Source organism: Chanos chanos, chromosome 2 (assembly GCF_902362185.1).
Source record: "Chanos chanos chromosome 2, fChaCha1.1, whole genome shotgun sequence".
Classification (NCBI taxonomy): Eukaryota; Metazoa; Chordata; class Actinopteri; order Gonorynchiformes; family Chanidae; genus Chanos; species Chanos chanos.
In genome coordinates this window covers 45,167,062-45,189,964 of record NC_044496.1, presented here as the reverse complement: position 1 = coordinate 45,189,964, position 22,903 = coordinate 45,167,062, and the positions used below count along the sequence as shown (strand labels likewise).

General features: G+C 40.4%; 1 protein-coding gene across 1 annotated transcript; it reads right to left on the bottom strand.

Annotated features, from left to right (window-relative positions):
* Positions 1-1,140: 1,140 nt before the first annotated feature.
* slc16a2 (solute carrier family 16 member 2) lies at positions 1,141-20,731 on the bottom strand. Its single transcript, XM_030766317.1, has 7 exons — positions 19,610-20,731; positions 12,660-12,804; positions 10,865-11,357; positions 8,704-8,847; positions 6,798-7,026; positions 5,541-5,777; positions 1,141-5,147 (listed from the first exon to the last, which is right to left on the bottom strand). The coding sequence occupies exons 1-6, from the start codon at positions 20,088-20,090 to the stop codon at positions 5,554-5,556; spliced, it is 1,716 nt and encodes a 571-aa protein (XP_030622177.1). The 5' UTR covers positions 20,091-20,731; the 3' UTR covers positions 1,141-5,147; positions 5,541-5,553.
* Between the last annotated feature and the right edge of the window lie 2,172 nt (positions 20,732-22,903).

Sequence of the window (22,903 nt, the reverse complement as noted above, 5' to 3'; positions counted from 1 at the left end):
TAATGTTTCTAAATTTTAGATAAGTCTCTGCAGTTTAACCCATCCGGAGCAGTGAACACACACACTGAGAGTAGTAAGTAATTAGCACATACACACTAGGAGGCAGTGAGCACACACACCCGGAGCAGTGGGCAGCCACTCAGCCGCAGTGCCCGGGGAGCAGTTGGGGGTTAGGTGTCTTGCTCAAGGGAGGGGACAGGATATTGAGGGAGGGGAAAACGCTGTTCATTTACTCCACGCCCACATTTTTCCTGCTGATCCATGGGATCGAACCGGCGAGACGCCTGCTTCTCTATCCTTTTTCTGCAATTAGGCTGTTATGACATATTGGCACCTATGTGTTATTTACATATGTGTAAATTACACAGCGTTTACAGATTGTACAGGCTACATTGCAATGTCTTATTTGTGTAGTTTCAAGTCAAATTGATAACACATGAACTCATCTCAAAAGTTGTAATGTTTAACGCAGGTATTTAACTTATCATGAGGGCTTAGTAAAAGCATTTATAGTTGATGGTATTCATAATATGTTTTATCCTTATCTCTAACGTTGTGCGAAACCGTGTGGACTGATGCGCCTTGCGAAATTACCGTAATGACCACGGGAGAAACCATAGTGGCGGCGGACAGACCGAGGCATGGTAGCGCTGGGTTTTGTCAGAGTGGGGTTTCTTTGCTGCAGCCTGCTGTTGCTCTCTTTCTAGGTCACGTTTACAGAGCGCACGTTCGATTAACGCATCGCAGAAGTAGGTCAATCGGGATAATCACGCACTTGGAGCCAGTCGTTAAAACAGACGAAGGCGACGTTGCAAGAACAAACCTGACATTTAAAGCCCCGACTCTGTTATACGGGCTACATTTAGAGCTCGTATGTGTAATAAACAAAATCCTTATCTGAGTATTAGCGCACCAGTGCTAATTAAATTAAGCGATGTAAAACAAACCATACAATTTAGATCATCAGATTCAACAGAGGATGCAAAATTTAGACGACAGTCTCTCCTTCTCCCGCTTGCACATTGGCTACCATTACAACCTTCTGTGATCGCATAGCGTATAGTTCGTCTAAGAAATTAACCTATTTCTATTTCTTCCTCACGGCTTTTCATCTGCAGACAAAAACACCCAAAAGGCTAATAAGGTCAAATAATAGAACACATTTATTGTTGGTCTGACAGAAAACAAAAATAACTGTGTCTATGACAGATTAAAAGGAAAAAAATATTCACACAAAGATAATCACACATATATCTAGCAGCATATTATCATTATGTTCTGATTCACTATGGTTTAATTATGGTTTGGACCAACAGAGAAGAGGATTGTGGTTCAGAGATGAGGTGCCACAGATGTTCCATTTGACAATTTAAAAAAGCAAGTAAAAATACCTCTGTTTTACCTGAAGTGACATAATGCCTGCAGCGCATATTATATGCTTGAGTTTATCTGTGATACTGAAAATTATGACAGATGCAAAGGAGAAGAACTCCACTATGAAGCACTGGACTCATAATGGCAGTTTCATTGCAAATAGTTTAGTCTGTTTTGTCACATTTGATTTACACAGTCATAATTAAAGTTCCCACCAAAAACAGTCTTGATGTTTCATAACCAGCAGAGATTTCAGCCTTAGAGAGAGCAAGTGTTAAGTAGATTACATGCTATGACAGTTGAAGAAAAAGTATTAATAAGGGGGGGTGGGAGACACACCAACATACAACTGTAGCACCGGTGAATAGTTCATTAACAAAAGAATCTGAGCTCATTCACACAGGTCAGGCTGCACAGCTCCATTAGTAATTGTCCAGAGATTTAACCTACGAGTCAAACCAGTACAGTGCAAAGTTTGAAGCCAATCCCTAGCTAATCGTAAGTGAGATTGTGTAGCCTGATCTCATGATTGAGTCACTGAGGTTTTTACTGGTCAAAGGATGCAACAATGTTAGCCCCCTGGTTATACTAAAGATGGTGTTATCCCAGAGTACAGTCTTATGAACTAGGTTTTTGCTAAAAGAAAGAGAGAATCATCAAAAACTCACTGATTATATATATATATATATATATAAAAATTAATCTTATATCATTTTTTATCTTACATTTGCATTACAAAAAATACTTTTTCAAAGTAATCTGCAAAGTCATCATTTTGCAAAAGACAGAGGATTTATAGAGGGTGATTGAGATGCCCACAAGATTGAAAAAAAAAAAGCTTAGGTATTTGTAAATAGATGCATGTATGTAGACTGTACTTATATTTCTACACTGTCTGAATTTTCTATCTATAAACTATATAGCTGTGTAGTTCATTAGCTCTGGGGATATTTGTAATAGTTGTCAGAAAAACATAATCAACAGCAAAGATGCTACCCACCACAAATTTAAAACAGGCACTGTTTTGTTGGTAACACACATACACATAATGTTTGGCTGATATACATAATATTCCAAGGAAGACACAAACTGTTTCAGGCAGGGAGAATCTGTGTCTATGACAATGAAATGTGTCGAAAGGATACAGCTGAACTGAGAGGGACCACAGGGAAAGAAACAGGACAGAACCACCATTCTCCTTCGTAATCTACCGGTCCAGTTTCACAGCATCAAAACGCCAAGTTTTTCATAAAGTTCAGACTGTTTTCAAGGGGCATGAGATATTGTAACGGAAACCTCAACAAAAATGCAGTCCCTGAGTTCTCAAGACATTCCGCAAGAATCACCACCTTTCAACACATCAAAGACAAAAACAAACAAACAAACAAACAAAACAAAACAGCAGACAGCATCGCTAGGGATATTGGTCCAGAGTTGCATACGTATTGTTTATAAAGATAGGACAAATGAAGATAAACAGAGAGAAAGAGAGAGAGAAAGAAAGAGAAGTGGCATGGAACTGAGTAGTGAGCATACATGGCTTTGAGGCTCCAATGTTCAAACCATGACTGCGGTTTCGGTGAAATCACTGTCAGCTGGTTAAGCGCACCGTAAAAATCTTATTGATTCTTTAAGCAGACTACTGAGGTATGTATATCTTTATCATAGAAATCTAGAAAAGGTATTGGAAAAAAAAAAACTGTTCCTAAGTCTAATCCTTATCATCGTATAATTGTTATAAAAAATAAAAAGTTCTAGAGGTACGTGTTCTAGATGTTTGAGAAATGTTACAGTATTTAAATGTAATACTGCATGTTCATCTGAAGGAAAGTGTCGACATGAGGCAATATGGTAGTGAAACTCGTGACCACTGCTGTATGAAATGGGTTACCAGGTAACATCTGTCCATGGGGGAGACAGAAAAACAAGGGGCAAATCCCATCTGAGGTTGAGTGTAGCACTAACAGACAAGTCTCCATGACAATGCTGGCAGCAACCGATAGGGAAAGAGCTCAAAGGGAAGCAAGCCAATGAAATTCACTGCCAGTGTTTTTCCTGAACAAAGATAAAACTGTTGATGAGGTGAATGGCAAAAAAAAAAAATCACCACAATAATGCAGACCAATGTAAAAATAACCACTGGGAAGGAAGCCAATGAGATTCACTGCTGATATTTACACTGACCAATAAAAGTTGAAGATGAAGTCATCGAATATTGAAGCAAAAATTAATAGTGTATTCAAGAGAAACAAAAATTATGCAGAAAACTGAAAATTAGCCAAAATATTTGTTGAATAGATAGAATGAACCCTAAGTAAAGTCTGGGTCCATAAAAATTAAGCATGTCAGAGAATAGCGCTTATCAACGATCAGTTCCATTTTGTCCATATAACTGTATTTATTCGCAATATGAAAGAAATAAAAAGGTCCTTGATCAGCACTCTTATTTAGAGAAATTCGATATGACCCTTGGCCTGCTTCCAAGACTGCATGTTACTTCACAATCCCATTGCCCCAAGGCAAAACATGTCCTCTTTACATTTTTGAACAAGAGATCTCATTCATATAGAGTTTAAATTTAACCAGGTCACAGGGAGGTTCTGTCACACTTTGATTGTCTTTATAAAAAAAAAAAAGAAAAAAAAGAAAAAAGCAGAACAAGGGTCATCCTTGCCAGTTTTTCTTTTTCATCGCTTTCTCTGCATTTCTTTCTTAACAGAAATAAAGATTCACGGTTCCAGTTTGACACTCCCACTTCAGGACATAGAGGACCCCATGAAAACGACTGTGTTGAAACATTATTAACGCCTGAAGTATACAGTCAGTGCAAGGCTAGAGTGACCAGGGAGGTACATACCATACATCTCAGACAGTTATGAAACACATAATGCGGAATGAAATGAACTTCCATTGTTCTCCGTAGACAGTGCGAATTAAGGCTCTATTTGACTGACTGGCACTGCAAAATTCCATTTTTCCTATGTGAAATACCAATGCTGGCACATTTTGAGTGAAATTACTGCATAGCAAAGTATGCCACTGAGGTGTCGTTTTTACTGAACAATTCAAACGGCTGTAAGTGTATATCTTAAAACTTCTTTAACAATATATAATGCCTATTTTGAGTTGTTAGAAGAAAAATCATTCGCATGTAGTGTATATAGCTGCAGTATGCAAGTCAAATGTCCTATATGATAATGACCTAGCTTAGAGCTTTCTACTGCGAATGGCATAAAAACAAAGAAAATTCCGTGGATTTAGGCTAAAAGCTTATTGTTTCACAAAACCGTGGCCAATTTCTATGTAGTCAACTGGAAATATAATTTCTATTTCTAAATCTTCAAATTTACATAAAACGAAAAGGAAAAAAAATACAAATTTGATTTGTACACAACACAAATAAAACAGATGACAAACCCAATCGCCATGCGAACAGGTGAAAAAAAAAATAAAATAAAAAATTAAAGAGCAGCTATGCTACTCACACACATTATCTTATGAGACTGGTGAAAACTATTTCAGATGGATTGAAGACAGCCAGACTGTGCTGGTGACACATCTCTGCTCCTATGGGAACCCTTCCTCTCTCTCTGATTGCTCAACCATCCAACAAGTAACACAGGTTTCTTCATCTGTCAGCCCCCTCCCACAACACCTCTATCATCCAATGTGAGTCCAGAGACAGCTGGGGGCGGGGCTTGTAATCCGTAGTCTGTCTTTCACATCACATATGCTGAAAGACAGACTACAGAAAGTGCTGGTGAGTCTAATCCCTAATAGAGAGAGAGAGAGAGAGAGAGAGAGAGAAGTTATTGCAGGAGAAAATATGTGTTGCATTGTACAGGTTTTTTTAATTAACATTTTCTGACCACACTGAGCTATTGTATGTACTGTGTGTTTGCATGTGTGGGCACAGTAGACAAAAGATGTTCATGTGGTGTGTTATGAATGTAGATTTGGGACACTGTGTATGTATTACTTCACAAGTGTCTGTTAATCTTGTCATGTGCATTAAGGCTAAAAATACATGTCCACATATATACCTATATATAGAACATATGTAGGACTCAAGTGTAAGGTTGCACAAATCATGTGTCTAAATCACACACACACACACACACACACACACACATACAGGCGCACACACACACACAGTGTATCTTTACATCGCTGTGGGGCTTATATGTGTGTCTCCATGTCAGTGTATCCCGGCAGCATATCTCCGTTGGAGCAGTTTTTCAACATCTTATCCATGCTGGGGTCTCCAGGTTCTGCCCTCTGCTGCCGTTGTAGGCGCCTGTGGACCATGGGCACAAAATAGAGAACTATACCCCCCACCATGGGAGGTACTCCAGCCAGATAAAATGCCACATGGTAATTTCCAAAGTAGTCACGCAACAGACCTGAGAGAAAGACAGAAGAAAATACACGTTCTTCTTTTTTTTTTTTCACATAAGAGAGCATTTGTTAACTTATGAAATATTAAAGCTCCCAAAGCCACAGAAGAGTAGAGGGAGAAAAAAAAAATCCATCAATTTTGGAGGTGGTTCGGCTCTGTTTTAGTGATCACTCATCACTTTTCCCACATTGCTGCAAAATATTGACAGATGATGATCAATACTGTTTACAATAGAAATAACCTTCAGGATAACGTCCACTAACCCACTTAGATATTCAAACAGAAGTGCTGACTTCATGGGGCCGGCCAAGGGGATGATAGAGAGAAAAGGTAACCATAGGCAACAGCCTTGCCAAAAGTGTTCTGCCAATGTGAACGTTACACACAGTGCCTGACTGTGAGCTGCACTTACTGAGTCAACACTCCACACTGAAAGGGTTTGATGGTACTCAGCCTTGGAATTTACCCGAAACACCCCCCCCCCTTTTTCTACCCACCTCTCTCAGTATAAATCACTAGGCCTGTAATTAGAGCCTGTGTGTTCCTACATGTTTAATCTGTGTGTTTGTGTGTGTGTGTGTATGACTATGTTTGTATGGTTGAATGGAATGATGAACTGTACTCATACGACATTTGATTTGTGTTCAATAAATTTACTTCGTTCCTACAACCCATCGCACGGTCATGATGATTTCACCCCAGTGTGGGAGACAATTCACGGTTGTAAAATCTTATGAGCACTTGAGAATTGCAATGGAATTCTAAGAGTGCACAAATATAGCAAACAATATGAGGACAGCATATAAATCTTGCGGATTAAAACTGGAGACCATCAAAATTCCTTTAGAAGCCTTTGAAAGGGGGTCATGTGATGAAGCCCCCCCCCCGCTCTCTCTCTCTCCCTCTCTCCCCCTCTCTCCCCCCCTCTGTGGTTGGTACTGGTATACTCTCACTTTAAAACTTCAAGACATAAATCATTGGATTTTAAGATCAGAATCTAATGGTGTTATAGCTTACTACTCACCTGCAATGGGCGGGCCCGCGGTCATGGGCACGGCCATGAGGCCCAGTAGATAGCCAATTGCCTGTGAGGCCTGCATGGGTCCTACCAACTCAAAGGCTATGGGTGCCATTATGGTGATGAAACAGCCATCGCACAGACCCATGAAGATACACACCACCACCAGTCCCTCAAAAACCTTACACTGTGGAATCATCATAGACATCAGGCCAAGCAACATGAAGGAGGCCACCTGTGGACAGGAAAGAAACACTCAGTGAAATCACAGTCAAATTCAAAAATTACTGGCATCCCTCATGAGGCTGAGCAAAAACTGTTTTATCAAATAAGCAAAACAAACAATGAGTCATATTTTGGGAACATACTGTGGGGAGCTGTATACTTTTATTTTAACACAATTATTTTTGATTATTTTTCAAACACCGAACATTTTATTGAGTAGTTCAGTTTGTTTTCTGCAAAATGTAGGTTTCAAAATGATTGGCACCCTTACAATTCATATTTGGTGAATCCTCCTCTGGAGAGGATAACAGCAGAGAAGCTCTTCCTGTAAAGTGTGACAAGGCTGGAGCACACTTTTAGAGGGAAACCGAATCTCTCTCATAGTCTTAGGTCTGCTCTTGTGGGACCGGCCTCTTCAATCCAGATCACAGGTTTTCAAAAGGATTCAATTCCAGATACTAAGAAGTCCATTGTAAAACACTGATAATGCTCCCGCTACCATTTCTGTGTTGATCTTGATGTATGTTTAGGTTCATTGTCTCGCTGAAAAGCCTATCTACAGCTAAGTCTACCAGTTTTGGGTTAAAATATCCTGGCCCACGGTGTAATTTATTATGCTATTGATCTTAAGAGGAGCCCTCTGAACCATTGGCAACAAAACAGCCCCAAAGCTACTGTATTTTACTGTGGGTATCAGGTGCTTTGTATGCCTTGTATGCAGTCCTCCTTCCTCAGCAAACGTGCCAGTGGTCTGTACGGCCAAAAAATTCAATTTTGGTCTCACCTGACCACAACTTATATTAACAACTGTAGTTCCAATAACGCTTGGCAAAATTCAGCTGCTGCAATTTGCGGGCTGCACCCAGTCAGGGCCTCTTTTATGCAACCCTCCTAAAGAGCTTATTAAATGGAGGTGTCATCTAACAGTTGATTTTGAAACTTGATAATCCCCGCTTATTTCAACTGAACAGCACAGACCTGAAGCTGTGCTCTTTTTGGAATCTCCTTTCCTTCCCTCACCATTTTCCTCACTACATGCTCACCATCTTCCTCACTAGATGCATATGCATCCTCTTCTTGGCAAATCTACAACTGTCCAAGACATTGGCAACTTTTTGATTATTGCTGTGACTGTGCATAATGATCTTTTGAACTGTTTATGTATATTTTTTTATATCTGTTATCTGATCTGCATAGATCAACAACCAATAATTATTTCTATTCAGTTGAAAGCTCTTCGGTTTTATCCACAGTGATGGACAACAAAGGGATTTCACATGTCTGCAACCGCATATCTTTAACCCAAGGAAACAGGAACTGGTGAAAGGTAGATGGAGTTCCAGGAGACTGAGACCAACTAAAAAGCATGGAATTTCATAACAGACACCGGTTTATTTGGTTATATTCTAAATATTCTTTACGGATGCCAATAATTTTGTCCCCAGTGTATCTGAAAAATACTGCTTTTTTATAACAACTTTTTTGAACGGAACATTGGAATCATTCCATGTATCGTTTGTTTTATACCATAATTTTTGCTCAGTGCCAGTAATTCCGGAGTTGACTGGTCCTCATCAGATTTAAAAGTCAGAACGAACTTAATCACTGATGCTGTGCATGTGTAAGTGCACTATCTGACTCTCATGTACTACCCTCAACTTACATACTGACAGCTGGATTATTGTACCTGCATGTATATCTTTTTCACTCCCGGGATGAGATCACCGACTTTTCCAAAGACCAGACGACCTACTCCAGACGACGCGCCAATGCAGACTAGGAGAATCCACTCCTTGGGAGTTTTTCCGAACTGCTCCTCCACAAATTCTATCTGGAGCAAAAAAAGTAGGACATTTACCTTATTGACTGCCATTGAAGTAATGAACAAACAGCTGTAACAAAACAGCGTTTACGCGTCATATAATTAACTGTAAACGTTTTAATCAGATACCTGATTTGCATGACGGTTTTCTTGAGAAACATGGACATCATACATCTAAACATGACAGCTTGTTTGTTTCCTGTCTAAAGCATGCAACCCAGTGACGGGAGAGTGGAGGCTATAAATTGAACGATTTCTGTGCATGTCCACCCACATTTCCCAGAATCTGAGCACAGGAAGAAATAACAGGCTTCAGAAGCCTTTCCTGACCTGGAGGTCGCCAGACTTCACTGAAATATTTTCCTTTCTTTGAAAAGGAGCCATATGGCAACATGGTAGAACAACATCAATGGCCATAGAATCCTTATGTTTACGATCGCATGAAGCCCAAAGTCTTTCCTGTGCTGCCTTAGCCTAGAGAGCTATGGCACTGAGCTCCAGTAACACACACACGCACACACACACACGCACACACACACGCACACGCACACACGCACGCACGCAACAAAAGCCGGGGAGTAATGTTTACTTCTCTTCCACAGCCTGAGAAAACATGACGGCCAAAGAGGGGGGGGGGGGGGGGGCTGCTGACTTCTGACATCTTCACAACTTCTCTGCGTGCCCCCTCCCCCACCCAAATAACTCAACATACACCGTCCTCAATACACATTCCCTCAAACAAACATACACACACGTACACGCGTTTCACAATTTCGGGGCTGTATTGAGAGATTACATTTTGCAATGCTAATCTGCCACCACCCCGCAACTTCGTAGTGCCCTCATACAATGTTTCACAACTGTAATATGACATTCTATTGATCAATCTCAGCTTACCCACCGTCACCACTGCTACCAAAACACACACCTTTCAAAACCCACACAAACACACACCTTCCTGCACTTGGCATCATAACTAAAATATTGCTGTGTAAAACATTCCATTGTAGTGACTGCAAAGACAAATTCCCCAAGAGAATTCAATGGAAGCATTTCTGTGTGGATACAATGAGAACAAGACAACAGGAGACCATTAAACCTGTTGCTTGGCAGAATCAGAATCAGAATCATTTTTAATGACCACACGACCGAGGTCGGCGGAATTTGCTTTCGGTACAGCATGGCGGGTAATCTCAATTAAAAAGTGTCAGTAACATCAAATATTGTATTCAAATGGAGGTGGCCGTTTGTCATCACGGTATTTAAATGCACTTTTAGGGTTAGTAATGAAGCAAACACAGTGAATAGAGAGGACAATTACAGACTCTATGTGATGGGACCAAATCTTCCACATCAATGAATATGGACAGGCATGAAAGCTTTCATGCTTCCATGACTAAAGACTTGTTCACAGGCAGGATTTAAACCAGGGCAACTCTTATTCACTTACCACACATAGATGAGCTTTTACATTACATAAAACTCACTTCTCAATGATTCATTATGTCAGATCCATACCACACTAAGCGAAAGAATCTGTATGACCCTCTCATGTTAAAGAGAATGAATGTTTCACTGTGTGCTTACCCACATACCAGTGCATTATATATATGAAATCAACTGAGCCATAATGAACTTATCCTTCTTCCTGGCTGTGATTTCACCATATCTCATGCTGCAGACTGACGTTAATCTGCTCATTGCTGCGAGCTATTTTTCATGATGCTACATTTTTATATATTGCATTTTGGATTTTGCAGAATTCTAATACTTTGTACCATGCACAATACTATTTATGTAAAAGTGAAGAGTTCGCTGTGCACTTCTGAGGATACTTTAATAATGTCAATGGACTGTCATACCATGGCATGCTCTGGAAAATCTCAAGTAATTGTTTTAGAGCACAAATGAAGAAGAACAAGAACAAAAACAACAACAACAACAACAACAACAACAACAACAAAACAGCACATTCCTTTTCTGAGAACAAGAAAATATAGCCAAATGAAGTAACACAGTATCTCACCAGGTGAATGTAAGGCACAAAGTACCCAAGCACAGCTGTAGCCACGCCAAATGCCCACACTCTGTAGGTGGCAATGTGGAAAACTCTCACGTTGAAGTATTTTCTGATCTGTGCCAGACCTCTCTGCCATTTGCCGCCTGCTGGCCCCTGAACTCCTGAACCATGCTGCGGACTCTCCGCTGGACCCATACCAGGCCCGGGTCCTCCTCCACTGGGTAGCAAGGGTTTGAAAGCGAGGGCAAGGAGGGACTGGATAAGCATGAAGAGGCTGAGGATCTGAAAGGTTCTGCTAAGGCCCAGTGGTCTAACAACTTTATTGAGCAGAACCGTGAGGCCCATCGAGAAGAAGCTGCTGCCAGCTGTTACCATGCCGTTCACTAAACCTAGCCGGCGACGGAAATAGTGACCCAAGATGACCAGTGAAGGCTGGAACGCAAACGAGGAGCCACAGCCAAAGAGGATCCCGTAGGTGAAGTATCGCTGGCCCAAAGAGCTGGAGGAAGAGGGGATGGGGGCAGAGGGGGAGAGAGAGAAAGAGAGAATAACAAAATAAATTGCAACGTCCATTAGGCACTAGTTGAGCTTTTACCTCAATCATTTACCTAAATTAATCCATTACTCATCCCTTTTTATTTCTTATTTTCTTATCCAGAAAATCAATCATAAAATATCCAGAAATTACCTAAAGCAAACAGATAAGCTTAACTGTATTGCAATATTTTTTTTTGCTGGAAATAACAGAGCCATTGTAAACAGGGCTTAGAGCACATTGTTGATCAAAACAATCATGAGTGTTGTTTTTCCCCTGTGGTAAAACCACGCACACTCCGGATCAAGATCAAGATCAGAACTCTGTTAACCACTGCATAGACACTCCAGCAACACATCTGTACACTAAACATGTTCTTCTTCCATCTTCACACAGAAAGCACAGAATGCCACACTTAAAGAGACTAGGTATGCCTCTAGCCCTGCCTGATCATAAAGCCTTTAGGACTGCCTGATCAAAAGGCAGAAAAAAACCCCCACGAGGGCAAGGTGGATGAGCATGTATTAGCGTGTAGTGAAGTATGTCCCATTTCTCCCCCTCTTTTTCCCAGTTTGTTAGAGCTACGACCACTGTGAGATCATGGGGGGGGGCTTTTGAATCTACAAAGGGTTTCTGGAGCAAAACCAACAGTCCGCCACTGAGGCAGAGAGAGAGAGAGAGAGAGAAAGAGGACAGAAGGGAGAGGGGGGAGCGAGAGACACTTTAAAAAACTCTAGGGGGCACTGAAAGGGGAACAGAGAGCTAGCCATAAACAGATATAGTTTCCCCATGCAGAACTGTGTGTGTATGTGTGTCCTGCTGTTAGCAGCATTTGAATTCACTCTTGATTTTTATGTAGTCCTCAGCATTCTCTCGGCAGGCTTTACGGGGGACAAAGAACGTATCTGTCCATGTTGTTCATAAAAGACAAGTTTCAAGGCATAATCATATTTGTACTGTACAACAACATGATGATAATGAACTCCCCCACAGTTAAGCTGCTAGTGGTTTCAAAATATATTTGGATAACCTTATATGATCTGTAGATAAAGTTAAGCTTTAAACCCTACATCTGACCTATACTTGAACTATTCTATAACTTTTGTCTTATCTTAACTTTCACTCCAACGTGCTTTAAAACATCTTTCACCCCATAATATGTACTAGTGTGTATGATCTGTGGCTATATTTAGTCTGCACTGATGAATTAGACAAGTGTGTCATGCAGATGAAAGTGAAAATGATGAGTGAAGATAGTGTGTTTACGTTGCAAAGGAGCTGCTGAGGAGCCCAAGGAACGCCACGAACGCTCCGCCGACTGCCGTCTTCCTGCAGCCGAAGTGATCGGTAAACATACTCACCACCGGAGAACAGAAAAATATCATTCCCATCGCCAAAGCTCCCACCCAGGCTGAGAAAGAAAGAAAGAAAAAAAAAAGATTTTTTTCATGGATACACTACATTCTGAGTGTCAAAGGGAGTTGTTAAAAATAAAATAAAAAGCTGTTACTGGTAAGGAAAACAACAACAACAACAACAACAACAACAAAAAACAGCGATCACTGACAAGGAGATCAATGTGGTCATGTGACAGGGAAGAAACAACTTATGAATAAGTAACTAGCGACACATTAAAATGCAAGATCACATCATGCTTATCTACACGTCAAATCAGTTTTAATAATTCAATGACTCACGATGCATAAATAAATGGCAAAAACAGCAGCTTTACCCCATAAGACCTGCCTACGCATCTGGGCTGAGCAGAGCCCCAAACACAACCTTTGATCATATTTATTACACAAAGATAGAACAGACAGAGAAAAAAATGACTGTTTCACCATGACTATGTGTAGGAGAAAGACTCTGCTGATAACCTACTTTAATGTTCAGAAAGACAAACAGACAGATGGTTGATTTCAACAGTACAAAGGTGGTTTAATGTCTGTAGAGTCTGCACCACTGAACACACTGGTTAAACATTCGAAGTCTTATGTTAAATTAGTATTACCACTGCCAGTGTATCTTGGCTCAGAATCTGCGCTAACTCCTGCAAACCCCCACCTCAGTAACAGCGGTAAACAATCAAACATAACAGATGAATGTTTACGTGTATTTGTGGATAAGTTGGAAGTAAAAGTTTAAATAAAGATACACGCACATATACACACACGGACTCCAGCTGTTTCATGTATACACTGACTAAAATATGTATGTTTTCTATATGGTTCTCCATTGAATTTTGTTTATTGGTGAAGGGCGTTGAAAATGGTAGATCTTTTCCTTGAAGTTCTTATAGTCCTTAGAACTACAGAACAATGGAATTTCATTCTACGTCCGGTTTGAGCCAATATAGAATCGCCCTTATTGCAACAAACATGCAGGTGTAGAGTTTGCAGTGTGTGCGTGAGTGTAAGTTTCTTCAATCCTTGCTTGAGGGATTTCTGCTTGCTAATACATCCAAAGGGCTTTACAAATTCCTGTGGTTATTTAAACATGGATTAGCACACTAGCATGAGGCAAAAGAAAAGAAAAGAAAAGAAAAGAAAAGAAAAGGAGATATCATTGTTTTATCTAAATACACATCATATCTTATCAACTGCATATAATTTCCATTACACAGATATCTGCACATTATTAAACTCAATAGAAACATCAGCTACAGACTTCTTTTCCTTAAAGATCAAATCAATGTGATGTTCTTTCTTTTTTACTGGGGACAGAGGCAATAGAAGCAAACGTGTATCTGGAAATTTGATTTGAACATCCGCACTGTTTTGCACACATTAGAGAGGGAGGCAGATAAACAAAGTGGAATTCTGGGGCTCAGGAGAGAAAGAGAGAGAGAGAGGCACAAAAGGGGGCTTGAGTTTTGTCGAGTCGTCGAGGGCAAAAAAAATAATCAGAGACAATGAAGAACCACGTTAAAACAAGTTATTCTCATTCTTTTTTTTTTCCCCTTACAGATTCCATGTAAATTCATAAACGTTCTCTTTTTCCACCTTCCATCATGCCACTCATCATGTTTTCTCACTGGCCGATTATTGCTACCCACCATTCTAACCCATTTCATCTTCTCTTTTTCAATGTCGAACTCATTTTCTTTACATCATATGTTCCCTCTGTCTTTTCAGTCCTTCCTCCCGGTCCCTTCAGTCTCTTCCCACCCTCACCCTCCTTTCTATTCACCAACTCATTCTCCCAAAGCCAAAGGCTCCTAATAATACAGCAGCAAGAGAGCACTCATTATAGAGAATTAGGTCTAAACACTTCAGAGAGAGAAGGAGAGAGACAGAGAGTGAGAGAGAGAGAGAGGGAGAAAGAGAGAGAGAGAGAGAGAGAGAGAGAGAGAGAAAGAGAGAGAGTGAGAGTTTTTTTCTAGGAACAACCAAATAACAGTGACAGATATTCTCTGACAGGTTCTGGGTAGAGTCAGTCAGCCCCAGGGAATGATGGATTTTTTCTGTCTTTTTCCTTCTCTCAGAGGGCACTCAGGCGGTTGCCTGCTGCTTAAAGGCATACACTCAATCAATTCTGAACAAAGTGGAAAGGCAGCATCAAGAAAATCGTTTTTTGTTTTTTTTTCCCTCTGGTGCTGTACGTTTCATTTCTTCTCTACATTTTTATTCTGTTTGTGGATTTCAAAAAACGCAATATGCTGACCTGCAAAATCAAAATCCTTCAGGGAATCACAACAGGATTGTAATAACAGCAAAGTCAAACAGTAACAACAGACAAAAAAAGTTGTCCTTTGATCCTACATTACCTTTGTTCTCACTTTGAGAGAGGAGGGGGGTTAGAAAAAGAATAACAGATTTCTGGGCCATCTGCTTGTTCCTAACCAACAGAGAACTATGTGAGGCAAACTGGTTCTATAGCATATTTGTGTTGAAAGGAATCTCTCTACTTTCTGTAGGTTCATGGCATGCAAAACATATATAAATAGAAAAGCCACCTGGCACAAACTCAGTCGTTTCGCTCGCAAAATGTCATCTAGAATCAGGTCACAATCACACAGCCTTAACATGGAGCTGACACAGTTACACTACATATGTAGCAGAAACAGGAAGACAGCAAGACAAACAGGACTCCGAACATCAAACATATTCTTGAACCTTCTAAACTCTCAAATACATCACGCTACACACTAGGACTTTGTTAATAAACGGTCAATTCAAGCTGCCATTTTAAAAGCCGACCAGTTTGCTTAAGAACCAGGTTTTTGTCAGCTGATTTGTGTCTATTGCAATACACAAAAATGCTGAAGTCCACCCTCAAACAAAAAGTGACTAGTGTACTACATCGGCAAAAGTCGTTGTGGACAAAACCATATGGTAAGAAATAACTATTGGTCAGATGAATGAGCTGATGATAACAGCTGTCAAAAAGAGTCATAAAATGTTTACACTGAGTGTTGAATGAAAGTTATTTGTGTACAGTGCTTTGCCAATAGATGACTAAGCCTGAAAAGTTTTTGAACTAATCCCCTCGGATATACTAGGCAAGATTTCAGTATCTTCGCTTGTTTTCTCCTCCAGATGCATTAGTATCAATATTTATTTCAAATAGGCACTGGGAAGATCATAGAAGCCAAAGTATGCATTAAAACTGACAACGGACGAATATTTCTCTCTCAAAACTTCTCTCTCATAATTTTAACCCTTGGACATTTGCAACACTGGAACAGTGGTTTGCCATCATTATTTCAAGCCATGCCAAAACTGTAATAAAACCGATGAACAATCAATCATGAGCAGCTGTTTCATATATGAATAACAGTAATCCAGCCCCAGCGGAGGAAACAGAGTAGAGAAAACTTGGAAATCTGAAAATCCCTCTGTGTGGTTTATATGGATCATTTCCATGTCACTCCACAGAAGCATAATTTGCTTATGTAAGGCTTTTAAAAACTGTGCAATTTAATATGTACACTGTGTCTTGTAATAAATTAACCTTGGCATCTTTATTAATCAGAAAAAGAACAGAGGGTCATTCCAGCCTCTCAGAGGCAAAGGAGTGTATATTTAATCAGTGGCTTAAATCCCACCAACAACCAACATGTGCATCTGCACTGTACTGGCACTATGTCTTCTGTTAGGGACGCTAAATGCCTCAAAATCCTTGCAAATTCAGGGGAGTCGGCTGCAGACAAGACTCCTCTGATTTACAACGTCCCTAATTGTCCATGACAATGTCCTTACATATTAACTAAGACATATGTACTATGCACAGGCTAATGTGTACAATGTATACTATGTGTACATAGTGTACTATGTACATTGACACATTGTCGCTATTTTACAACCAGCAAATGAGCACATATCTGACTCTGAAATTTTACTCTCACATAGCTGTTACTAGGTATTGCAAAGACACAGTTATTCAGGACTAATGTAAAGTTGCGCTTATATTTTTTCAGCTTGGTAAATGATATTTTCTTCCTAGACAGACTGTTTATAAATTTTGTTTTCAAGGCTTGTTGCTCCACTTGTCTTAGATTACCGAAATCTGGAAGATTTGTATAAAAACAGAGCAAATTAATTAACAATTTGCCGCCCACGAAGAAGAGGACTGCCTAAACTACTCTTCTCATCTCATTGTTTTCTCGGATTTCTGGACTACAGAAGCCTGAAATCCATGATCCTTTTGACTAAATCATTCATTAATGCAATAAAACATAACATACTGGGTTCTTTTGTAATTAGATATCTAAACATGAGTGATTATATATTTATGTGTGTTTGTACTTGCTATTCAAACCTTTGCTCACATACTTTGGTCAAATATGTACTGAAAGACCTGATGTCAAAATGGCAAATATTTTAAGCCTCACTGGCATGTAGAAACACTGTAATTATGCATCTATTCAACAGTGCAGCAGAGGACAAAAACACGCTGGCTGTATTAAACCGCTGAGGCTGCCATTGGTACTTTTACCTTTTGATTTCAGGATGGAAAATGTACAATGTGTGTGAACTACTGTATCTGTTTTAAGCTGTACATATTTTGATGGGCTAATTGCAATTTGTCTACTGCTTTACACAGCAGCAGGTCCAACAGAACTGTCTCTCAGTGTAAGTGTATCGTATCTTTTTCTTATCTTTTCTGTAGATATCATGTCAGATACAGGACTCAGATACTGTCTTATCTATTTTAAATCTAGTAGCAGCATTTCATACAGTTCATTCTGATTCACAGCACACACAATTAAAAACATTATGAATTACAGAAGCCTGCACTGAAACGCTTAAAAGTAGCTTTGTAACAAAGAGAGCAAACAGAATGATGTCAAGTATACATTTTGTCGTTTTTCTGTACCATTCCCGATTTTAATCCAGTTCACCATATATCTGGCTGGAAGGTGTGAAGGAAAGAGCACCCCTCACGCAAAGGAATTTTAAAAAAAAAAAAAAGTGTTTCTCTATCCAAGGAAACAGTTCATTTCCCTTCCCACAACATTTTTTTCTTAAACAAACGACTCTGCTTCTTTCTCTGTTCAACAGACCGCTGCACATCGAGGGGAATAATTTTTACTGTACAGTTACAACAAAGAAACAATCTTTGGCAAAGGATGCATTTTCCTGCACACCATCTTACACTGAACAAGAACAAACCTGTAATTAGAATGTGTCTCAGATGTTAAGTCAACAGCCTACATGGTGGAAACATTAACCAAGTTTCCTCATTACTAACAGGCCCTGTGCGGGAAATGTACAGCATTAGGGAACAGGGGCTTATTATTCTCTTATTATTCTCTTAGAGGCTAATGCAAGACCTCAGTTAGATACATAGAAGGTCTTGATACGAAGTCCAACCTTTTGTGGACAACTACCATGTAACACTGGAAATTGCATTTTCTATTTGGTCCCCATTTTCACTGTTTAACTGTCTAGAATAATGCAAGTCACCACTATCTTATCTAACACCAAAGCTGAAAAATTCTTTTAAAAAGCCTAAAATCAAGTCCTATCACACACAATAAAATAATATTTTCTATAATCACCTCTGTGGCTTAGGCTAATATTTTTTGGCAGGAAAGAGGGAGAAGGGGAGAGTGGGAGAGAGGGGAGAGAGAAGGGGGGAGAGGGGGAGAGAGAGAGAGAGAGAGAAAGAGAGAGTTTGTGTATGCATATGCCTTAACATGCATTTGTGGGAGTTTCCCTTGTACTCTCCCATTGAGATCAGACATTAATGTTTCTGACTTAGGCAGAGAGAGGGAGAGAGAGAGAGAGAGAGAGAGAGGGAGAGAGAGAGTGGGTAGTAAAACCAGCTCATTTTAAGCCCATTCTGTCCTCATTTTCACCCCTCTCCACTCCCACAGTATCACATCAGGCCTGTCTAATCAAATTCTCTGTGATATGGGAATAGAGGGACCATTTTGCCATACTAAAAAAAACAAAACAAAAAAACCCCCAAATTAAACGTGCAGAATTGAGACTGGGCTGAGTTTGTTCTCTGTTCAGCAGCTCATTTTGATCTGGCACTTGCAAAACCTACCTAATGAAAAGTCTTGTTGACACAGATGAAATTAGTAGATTATTGATTTTTTTAGACTATGGTGGTTCTCATAGAAAAACGTTTTTATTTAGATGAATCAAGACTACTAAAAGGAGGAAACACACAAACAGGGGGCATATCAGCACAAAAATGATATTGACAGAGCAAACAGATGTCTAACTCAGAGGCGATTACCGCTTTAAACTATTCTTTTTCTGGTGTTGTATTTTGTTTGTCTATTTCCAGTCTCTTCACTGATAATGCTGCACCATTTCAGTGGGTAAGCACAAACTTAATGTAATTGGACACAAAGACAGAGAGGAAGAGAACGAGAGAGAGCGAGAGAGAAGCAATAAATGTCCAGCATTGGCCAGTCATGCTGAGTTCCATCTCTACACACCTGCTACCCCTAGGATGTAGAGAGTACAGAAGATAGAGCCATTCCCAGTTTTCATAACCGAGGCTAAATTGACCATCACATAGTAGAATTATAGTACATAGTAGGACACAAGCTTTTACAATAAGTTAAAACGAATAAACTATTAGATTAGTAAATATACTGTGCATTCCAAATCAACTTCTGATATTTATGTAGTTTGGGGTATTAAAGTACAACTTAGGCTCTGCACAAAGTTGGACTAAATGTCTCACACTTTCACTTACCGTCAGGAGCATCACTGCTTTTACACACCCCCAACAGCTGTGACAGATTTGCTCACCTACTTTAAACTGCGACGCGTGGGCATTCGCTTCCTCGCTTTCGTCTGCTAGCATTTTGTGCAGAATGCCGAAAGAATTCTGGATGCCAAAGATGGAGCCATTGCACCACGTCGCAGCGAACACGACCAACCATCCGAAACCTCCCTCAGGTGGCACGAACCCAGAGCCTGGCATCTCGGAACCGGTGGGTATCGGCGGACTTTTGTCAGCGCATGCGGTCTCAATGAGTTGTGCTGTGTTGTCCTCTGGAACAATTTTGCTCTCGTTGTCCACGTAGTCCCGTTCCTCCGTGTGGTTCTCTTGGTCTTGTGTAGAACATGTATGTTCCATTGTGGAAGAAGCGGGTTTATCCTGGTACCCAGCCTGTGTTTCGGTAGTCGACACTTCTGCTTGACCGTCTACCCCATTCACGTCAACCTTTCCGTGATCGGCGCCGCTTTGAGCGGTCTCTGAAGGGTTCTCACCGTTTTCTGGATGCATGCTTCAGAAATGGGATGCAGGGTCCATTCTATCAATCTCTTTTCATATGCGAATATACACAACGTGTTAGAAAACCACTCTGCACAGTCCCAAAAATCAGTAATGCGCTAACAGTGTGTCCGAGTTTGAGCCCTCAGGTGTAAATTAAAAAAAAAACTGACGCTAAAACGTTAGGGTCGAATTTATACGCCCAGGCAACACACTTAGAGAGGTAATCTTTGCATACGGATTACGTGCGGTACAGAGCTCTCATGATACACACGTTATGTGAAACTCCGACGCTCAGGTTTCCCAAAGGCAGAGAAATGCGTCAACCTGAGGGACTGTTGGCAACGATAGAGTTCAGCCCAATTTCGCCCAAGCCCCGGTCTCCTTTCCAAACGCTGTCCACATCCCTTTATCGGTAAACAAATGAGAATCGACTCCACCTCCTCTTCTCTCATTTGTTTAATATTTATACCAGATAGTCACCAACGCTGCACAAATTCTGTCGGACCTGCCTCGGATCTTTCCTAGCGCTCTGAACCGCATCAGCACGTTCAGAGTAAACAATCCTCATTCAACAGATTTCTCCGCCGCCTCCACATGCCGTCGGCTCCAATGGCCGGCTGGAAAGACGGATTTAAAATGCCAACAGCACAGGATTACTGAAAGAATCGGATATCAAAGACCACCCCTTTTTTCTCTCGCTAGTCTCTCAATTGGTTTTGAACAAGGAAGCGGCGCAGCAGCTATATGGATGACGTTTGTAGAATGAGCCAAGTATAACCCCCTTGTTCAAACTGTGGGCAACCAACGAACCTGATACGACGTTATTTCAAAAATGCACGTTGTATCTGCGAGACGGTATTATCTTATTGTTTCCATTTGATCTGATGTGCGATAAAATTCCGCTGTAGGCTATCACGTCTGTGCAACAAAAGCCAGTAGAAAATGTGCAATTCTTAGACCTGCTTCGACAGGAAAGATATCCTGATAATGTCAAAACGAGTGCGAATAAAGTATTGGATAAATATTCAGTCCTTGTCTCGATTCTCTCAGATCAGATGGCATCAGGCCCACAACACTAGCGGTCCGACTGACTCTACCCCACAAAGAGAAAACCGTCGGGCACACAGAGTTGACGTAAAGACAGTATTTGAGTGGCCATTATGAGTTATGGTATGGAGGGCGTGGTGACATATGACGTGTTGCCACATACAGTATAGCAATGTCTAAAACGTTTGACCAAGTGCTCTCTCGTCCTAACCGGGGTTCTCTATGTACTATTGGTGAACATAATACTGGAATTTAAAGGTGACACCTATAGGCAGGTATATCAGAGAGATGTTAAGTTTATCTAACAGTTGTTCTTGTTTGAAAGCAGTGCCTGCAGTTATCCTGAAGTAGCTAAGTTTGTTTATTTATTTACTTTTTGTTCAAATCGATATTTATCCGCCACATAGTTTTCAATCCTAGCGTTTCGCATCAGTTTACTGATGAGTTCACAAATACCCAGTGTGAGGATCCTTTGTGACTTTCCTGGTCGCAAAGGTTGAAGCGCTGTAGAAAATGTAATCGCTCACTCTTAGAATGTGTTTTGCGGTGACTTTGTCACTATCAAGAACAGAGGTGCTGTAGAAGGTAGTTCCCTTTCATGAAGCTATTTGGTCGGCAAAAAAACAATCACAGGTGGGATTCTGAGATCCATTTCCGCCTGCAGTTAGCGATCGTGTCCTGTAGACTGTGCTGTATTTACCTGAAATTTAAAGCAAGAGGTGGTTTCAGAGAACATAATATTTGATTTTTCAAAAGGTTTAATGCATGGGAGGGGGAGATGGTGGGCGGAGAGCAGTTTCAATCCATTGCACGACGCACGCCGTGTCGAGATCAGACCATGCTTGCTTATGACCTAATTCGATATTTGCACGTTTACAAAATTTCCCACCAGAGGGCGCACTATACTAAGTCGCGGAATAGGATTGTTGACCGTGACAATTTGAGACACGCTCCCTCATACTACTGTTGAGCAGTATAGTACTGTTAAAATAAAAAATGTTTAAATATGAGATTTGTCGTTTCAACTAATCATTGAAGAGGAAATCCATGACTGAGAGTGGATGAGACAAACTATCGTGTTTGACGACTGGGCACTGAGTCTCAACAGATTCACCCATTCTTTGTCAGACTAATTAAGAGCTTGCGATGTATCAGAATATCTTGATCTACAAATCCAGATATTGTTTTTATTCTGTGGGTATTGGCACTGGAGCAGTATTTCTAATGTCATAGCAAGAACGTTAAGTGTGTGTAATACTGTGAAGATGAAGTCCTATCAGACTTCACATAGCATTATGGGCACCACATATGCCCCCACTTAACAGTGTACAACCAATAATCCATATTATTCTACTAAAACGTAACGTAAACTGTTTCCCTCCTTACCCAAAGGCTGCAATTGCATATTAGTGTTGTATTATTTTGTTTCATGTCCTGGCCGAAACATGACGCAGCGTAGCTCACGAGAAAGCAAAAGCCCCATTTATTGAGTAAAACATTCAGTTGATGATACTGATGCTGTTCTTATCAGAAATCAGAGACTACCTACATCACTGGAGCAGCCTTATGGAATGACTGTTTTTACATGAGGCCACATCAGCAGAATACAGCCATGCTTCAGATGTGAACCACAGACTTATGGTCACTGAGCTCATGTCCCTGACCGCTGAACTCATGGTTGCTGTTGTTTCTGACAGTGTTTTGTGAAGAAATGAAAGATGATACATTGGTATGACCACTAAATTCCACAACTTAAAGATGAAATCTCACATTAG